General features: G+C 37.5%; 1 protein-coding gene across 1 annotated transcript in view; it reads right to left on the bottom strand.

Moving 5' to 3' along the window:
* LOC107730599 (C-type mannose receptor 2-like) overlaps positions 1 to 7,500 on the bottom strand; it is a gene marked incomplete at its 3' end in the record, with an annotated part of 42,121 nt that overhangs the window by 1,398 nt on the left and 33,223 nt on the right. The window contains exons 6-7 of the mRNA XM_016541459.1: positions 4,886 to 5,239; positions 987 to 997 (exon numbers count right to left, since the gene is read on the bottom strand). Of these exons, the coding sequence (XP_016396945.1) occupies positions 987 to 997; positions 4,886 to 5,239 (365 nt within the window). The remainder of the gene's footprint in view (positions 1 to 986; positions 998 to 4,885; positions 5,240 to 7,500) is intronic.

Here is a 7,500-nt window from a genome sequence, read left to right as displayed (position 1 = left end):
AGAATGTAGTGTAGAGGAAATTCAGTGCAGATGAAATACTCTTCCAGATGTAAATGTAAGGCAAGAACAATAATTCAGCATAATTCATGTTCTACAGCGCGCACACACACACACACACACGTGTATATATATATATATATATATATAAAATCTGATTTTAAGTTTAAAGGGACACATCTTTTTTCACATGGGTGATAGGTGTTGGTTAACCTTTTTTTGTTTCGATATACACAATATATATATAATAAAACTCCCTGTTGAAGAACTGTACAATAAACATATTTTCGTATTTATATGTGCATCTACAGCTGAATATGTTTTATAATCTCTCATCCCTCATTCAGCATCACATCATTTGTTTATTACTCTAAACAAAAGCCCTTTTCATTTTTCTTCCTCGTTCATGTGTTTTTCTCTGTGTTGCTCTTTGTTGCTGTAATTCTACAGAAGTGAGTTAATTTGAATGTGGTAGATCTGGAGGGTCTGTATGTTTCTGTATGCACACAATGTAATGACACATGCAAATAAAAGACAACAGCAACAACACATTCAACTCATTATTAATACAAATCATACACACAGAGAATGTGCCTATGATTATTTCGCTATGTACACAGGTGACGTTGCTTCCTCTTCATATGATGCTAACTCACAGTCAACATTATAACAGTACATCTCATTTACCGGTGTTACAAAACATGCTTGCTACTTGAACCTCTTTCTCACTCTTTCTTTCACTGATTAACATGCATATGAATATCTCCAATGACTATACATGACTCATGTTCACATTCACTTATGCCATTCTATACTGCAACAGAAGCTACATTTAAAGTGCAAAAAGGTGCATAAATGCATTTACACATGAGTTACAAGAGGAAATTAATTTAAATATAGAAACATTAATGAATGAAAATGTCAATTCATAAATAATTAAATATACACTCTGTCATGTCAACAGTTGAGATGAAAATAATGGTTTTAATTAATAGTGTGTCTTTTAATTGTTAAGTCTGCTGGGAAGTCGTGGCCTAATGGTTAGAGAGCGCCCACTGCTCCGGGTGTGTGTTCACGGTGTGTGTGTGTTCACTGTTGTGTGTGTGCACTTTGGTTAAATGCAGAGCACTAATTCTGAGTATGGGTCACCATACTTGGCCACATGTCATGTCACTTTGTGCGTTCCATGAGGAGGATAATTCAGCACCTCCAGTGGTGTTTGTTTATCAGATTTACCAGCTACATTACAATGTTAAATTGTGCACATTTAATTATTGTATTTTTTGAGTGAGTTAAATTTAGCTTAACCATTAATTAACAAACGTACTAACATTCAAACCACACTATTCAGGGCTCACAAGATTTCAAAATCCCTGGTAGCCCTTCGGGCAGGCATTCTTCAGATTTTAGTAGCCCAAAAATGAATTTAACTAGCCCGAATAAAAGATATTGTATTTTTTCTTCAAATAACAAGTCAAGAGAGTAGGGGTGCAACGGATCACAAATCTTACTGTCCGGATTATAATACATTATCATATCACATTTTGAGTCACAGATCAGATAATTTTTCAGATGAGCAAAAAAAATATGGTTCTTTAATAGGCCCATTTAAGTAACACTTATTATTTAAAGAACAATTTACTACTTCGATACCACAGCAAAAACTTGTATCATATAGGAATGTAACGATTCACTCAACTCACGATGTGATATGATTCACGATACTGATTTCACAATACAATTTTCTCACAATTCTTTTATAAATAATACAAATAAAAGAAATTTCTCCATGCAAGTAAACTAAAGTTTTACCTGTGTATTTTAATCATGTTATTTAGATTGTAACATTTTGAAATTTGACACAAAAACAAAATGGTCTGACTTTAGTTTTGTGATACTACATAAAAAATCTAAACGAAACAAAAACAGCAGACGGGCTGAATGAGACGCAAATGTCACTCTCTGACAGCAGGTGGCGCTCAAACAGCAGGTATTTATAGGCTGCTGCCCCTTTAAGACCGAATGCACGGATCCAATATAATGATGCACGTGCGATTTCTTTCTCCACTGTTTACGTTAATTTAAGACATGAAAATGCTTGCCGAGATAGTTATTTTTTGATAATTTTGAGTGTATGTGTCCATTCAAGCGAAAGAGGAATCAATTCTGTGTTCGTGCTCTGCCTGAAACGCCGCTTTGTATGTGCGTGCTTTGAGCGTGTGCGCGCGAGCACCGAACTGAATTCTTCATGCGCATGGTTTAAAACGCTTAAATGTTTAAATTGGTAAGACTTAGAAACACGTGAACACGTGTAAATGATACGTGTAAATGATAAACTATGATCCGGTTCACCCCTACAAGCGAGTGAACAATGAGAATCAAGGAAGGGATTTTATATCACTATTCAAAATAGCCCAGAAAACACAATAGCCCCAGGACGTCGGGCTGGCGATTTTGCGAGCCCTGCTATTGCAAAGAAACTATGTAAATGAACTGAACTGACAAACACGACACAGTAACCCCTTATTCGTCTGTGGCGCGTTACGGCTCCGATGAGGTTTTGTTCCGTCCTTCACGCGGTGCCAACTCACACCTGGAGCATTTTAGAAGAGAAGCGACAGGATTCGCGAGAACACGTGATATGCCTGTCCTACAATGTTTGTCTTGATTATTTGTGTTCAAACATAGTTAAGTTGGCAAAATGTTTATATTTTGTCCAGTTTAATTTTGTTTATAGTTGTATTTATTGACATGCCCTACTTTGTTGTGCTGTAGACTACAAAGTTAATACACTTAAAAGTCCAGTTATGAGCGACAAGGATAAAAGATTTGTAGCTGTATATAGTCGTCTAAAATACATCCTCAATTATCTTGTATCTATATTTCACATACCATTTCTGGCCTCCTGGCAAGGATATAGTGATGTGAAATACGATCGGGAGTCTGCGCAGGGTGTTTATTTTGAAATTGACAGGATTTTTTTAACTTTTATTTTGTATTTACTGTGCGGCTTGGACAAAACAGGCTAGGCAGCTATCTTTAGCGACGCTGGGACGCTTCTGAAACATGTCGCAGCGCGACTGGTGTAAACACAAGCATTGACTAGTTTGGCTGCGATATGTGTTTGTGGATATGCTCGGCCCTGGCAGCTTTTAGAGCTTGTCTATAGCTGGACATACTGTTTTTCCATGCAATTCTAAAATAATATGCCAATATGGCTAGGAACTAAACTCTCATTCCGGCGTAATAATCAAGGAACTTTGCTGCCGTACCATGGGTGCAGCAGGCGCAATGATATTACACAGCGCCTGAAAATAGTCCCAGCTAGGTAACGTCCAATAAGCCTATTTTCAGGCGCTGTGTAATATCATTGCGCCTGCTGCACCCATGGTACGGCAGCAAAGTTCCTTGATTATCACGCCAGAATGAGACTATAGTTCCTAGCCATATCGGCCTAGAAAATCGCAGTCTTAGTACACGATGTAACTACAGAAGAGTCCAATTTTAAATAGGAAAAATATAGAAACTCTTTGGTCATTTTTGAGCGAGATGCTAATGGTCTAATCAGATTCAATGATCTATGCTAAGCTACAGCTAAAAGTGCTACCGCCAGACCCAGAGATCGGCTGAATGGATTCGAAAACAGTAAAACTCAACTGTTTAACTCTAGGGGAGTTGGAAAATGAGCCTATTTTCAAAAAAAGTGGAGTGTTCCTTTAAGAACTATGTCCATCTACTGACAAACTGTAACACATTTACATAGAGTTTTGCACGTAGAGGATCATTATGTGTCACCCAACACAATACTATGGAAATCAAATGGAAACAATTAACAATTTAGTTGAAATGGCTTAAAAAATACAATTATGAAAGGGGGCCATCTTGCCCCATAATTGAGGCAAAATTACCCCCTACCTGGGGGTATAAGTCCCCCGGGGGCATCTGACCATTACAGAACTAAAATAATATAATCTAAATATATAATAATATCTAAAGGTCAAATGAATGATTAACTTAAATGATTAACAAAAACAACAACAACAAACAGAAATGCCATTAACTAAACTGGTAAAATTGTGCATCTTGACAATGTGATTTGAATAAATTTACTGAAATTTAATGTTTCATAATGACAAATAAAGTACAGAAGCATAGTTACAGAGAGAGGTACCTTAAAGGCAATTACATTCAACAGTTTATAAAACTGAAAACTCAGTTTTTAGGTTGTTACGACTTTAGAACAGGGGTGCCCACACTTTTTTGTGTGAGGGTGTACTCTTTAAATGACAAACTCAATGAGATCTACCTGTTCTGCTCCAAGTTTGTCACTTGTAGAGTTTTAGCGCCCCCTAGTGGCAGTTCTGAGTGAAGTGAGTTCAGTGTTGATCATATTTGTCATATGTTGTGAGTAAGTTTAATGAGTAACTACATTTGTGTGTAGTATAATTATTACAAATATTAATGAAGGCTTATAAAATGTTTTGATTGTATAATGTTTCAAAACAAGCAGAGGTCAACCCTACAGGTAAGGTGAAGTGTAAAAAAGTGCTGGTAATAAGCTGAATATTCAGATTTACATGAATAATGTAGCGTATGACATAATGTGACGAATTATAAAGAAAAATAAGAAGACACCACTTCATTTGATCTTTTCCCCCTCGCTATATCCTCTTATATATATAAATTACCTCGTTTTATTAATTTTTATAATACAATCATTTCGTACATTTCGTGGTTACACGCTAACATAACAGGGTCAATAAACAAACAAACAAAATACAACAAAACAAAACAATGACATGAATTTGTCATGTCAGACATTCAGCGTGAACTTTAGGAGATCTGGAGGTGATGATGGATTGTGTGTGTTTTGTGAGGATCTACTCACCTTCATGACACACTAAAGGAAATTGTTTGGTGCAAGAAATGTCATGCCATAGTCCCTGAGCTTTCGGTTCAGTCACTGCACAGTTTTCATTACCTCCAACATTATTAGGTTCACCAGACATGTAGTATCTGAATGAGGAGTTACTCTGATCTGACCACTGCCATGAGTCTCTGACTCTGAACAGACCGATCCAGACATATGATCCAGATGAATTATTATCACTAATGATCTTCTGAACCTGTTGACTCTCATTCTGGTTTCTCACACTGACCAGATCAATGTGATTCTGTCTGCAGTAACTCTGAGCATCTCTCCAACTCTCCAGCTGATTGACAAAGACGAGTCCTGTGTTCGCTTTAAGAAAAACAAATGAGAAAAAGACTCATGAATCAGTTTGTTCATTATTCTTACGCTGCTTTATGGTTTGGATTTGAACAGGAGCAGCGGTGGAAACATCAGAAACACTTCATTCAAAGACTTGAGCTGCTTCTACAGCTGGTGATATATTGAATATTCACAATGTTTAAGATATTTTAAATTATAGCATGATCTGTCTAAAAACTAGATTCTGATTGGCTGGAACGAATGCGTTCAAACCATTAAATGAAACACACACACACACATACAGTTAGACAGTCAGTTACACACAGAGAAACATTTAGAAACACAGAAACTTGTTGTCACGGACTGCCTACTGTGTCGAAACGAGGAGTGCGGAGACGACGGAGATAAACACAGGGAACAATCTTTATTAATCCACATAAAGACTTGCTGTGCAGGAACACACTCGTAGCAAAAATAATAATAAAGGGAAAGAACCAAACATATAAATCAATCACAGGCACTTGATGCTGTTTAAGATGTTGATTCATGCCTTCCTTTAATCCAACAATGAAAAAAAAACTTAAACTAGCTTTTTTCATTTCAGGCTGAAAAATCAGAAGAAGATCAGGCGCCAGCGTAAGTGCTTCACATTTAGTTAACGTGACTCATATATTCAGGGATCACAAAAAGAGGACCACAAAGACATCTGTTGAGCAGTTAGGAACACAGTGGTTTTTGCCACTCTGGTAAAAGACCTTGAGGAAAATGGTTTTGTATTAGCTGATGGAAAGCTAGACAAAGGTACATTGTGTGCCATAGCTGGAGATAATCTTGGATCACATCACATTGGCGGCTTTATACTTAAGTTGCGTTCGTTTATCTGGGTTTGTGATGTCACGAACCCGGGAAGTAACTCGTTGTAGTCCCTACCAGCCGTTTTTGTAGGCATTAAACTGCCAGAATTTTAAAAGACGATATCTCCATTTGCATTGATCTTTCAGCTTCGTAACTTTGCAGATATTGTTTATGCTCAAACAGCAACATTACACACTAATTAACGTTAAAAAAGTGAAATTGCAATGAACCACCCCTTTAAAAGTAGCACACACACTCTGGCTGCGTTCGAAACCGCATACCTACTATGTAGTAGGCAAAAAGCAGTAGGCGAGCAAATAAGTACGTTTGAATCTTAAGTATTCATAAAAGAGTAGGTGAGAATTAGTAGGCGAGTGCACTAATTCTCGCGAGATTCGGACATACGTATACTTAAGTTGCGTTCGAATATGCCTACTTACCTACTATATAGTAGGAGAAAAGAGTACGTGAAGAAAGAAGTACGCTCGAAACCGCTGTATTCATAAAAGAGTAGGCGAGAAAATCCCCGGATGTCCAGATTCTGAAGTGCTCATTCGATGGACACTTTTCTATCCCAGAAGCCCACGGGAGAGGATCATCATCGTCATCATCAAACGTGACGGAGAACAGCGACGAGGGTGTTTACAAATGTGAGTATTAGAAACCAGAAACACGGATGCTTGTGTTAAAATCGCATTTGTTCAGCTACTGTAGCGTGTTGAATTGTTGAAGACACTAATAGTATAGTATATTTGTGATTTTGCTGTAAAAACACGTTTTATTATGTATAGCTAACAGCAGATCTCCTGTAAGCACACGTACGTCTCCAAAATGAATTTACATAAACCATATACATCTTAAAGACGATTACTAAATGTCTACAGTATTTAACATCTGACAGGAAAATCATTGACAACTATTACAGATGAGCACATCACAGCATGAAACAGAAATATGAATGAGTTGAATGGTTTAAAAAGACTTAAAAAGATGTGCAAATGATACAGTTTTGTGATGGTGCAACAGTGGCCCGATTAGGTTTCGGATAAGTCCCGTAACACGAGCGAAAGTCTCATATCGCAGCGTGCAGCGGCTGTCTTGTAGTGCAGGCGAGATGCGCTGATGTGAACCTGTTTTGAGGGTGAAAGAGAGAAGACGATACTGCTAAATCACTCATGCTGTTTTAATATGACTGATTCGATCTGATATTCTGTGTGGATTCATTCACTGCGGCCCGCAGTGTATTTTAGTACGGCCCGCTGGATCATATTAGACTCGGATGATCAATTTTAAAACATTTGAAAAGCAAGTCACATAAAGATTGCTTTCAGTTTATGATGTTAATACTATCTCCAACCAGGAGAGGTCGCTAGTTTCCAGCCGCTCCCCGTATTAATTTCAGCGCAGTAGGACGTGCACTCTAATGTAAACATTCA

The sequence above is a fragment of the Sinocyclocheilus rhinocerous genome, unplaced genomic scaffold (assembly GCF_001515625.1).
Source record: "Sinocyclocheilus rhinocerous isolate Xijiao unplaced genomic scaffold, SAMN03320098_v1.1 scaffold1240, whole genome shotgun sequence".
Lineage (NCBI taxonomy): Eukaryota > Metazoa > Chordata > Actinopteri > Cypriniformes > Cyprinidae > Sinocyclocheilus > Sinocyclocheilus rhinocerous.
The sequence above is the reverse complement of the archived record's forward strand: the minus strand, read 5'-3'. Positions and strand labels throughout refer to the sequence as shown.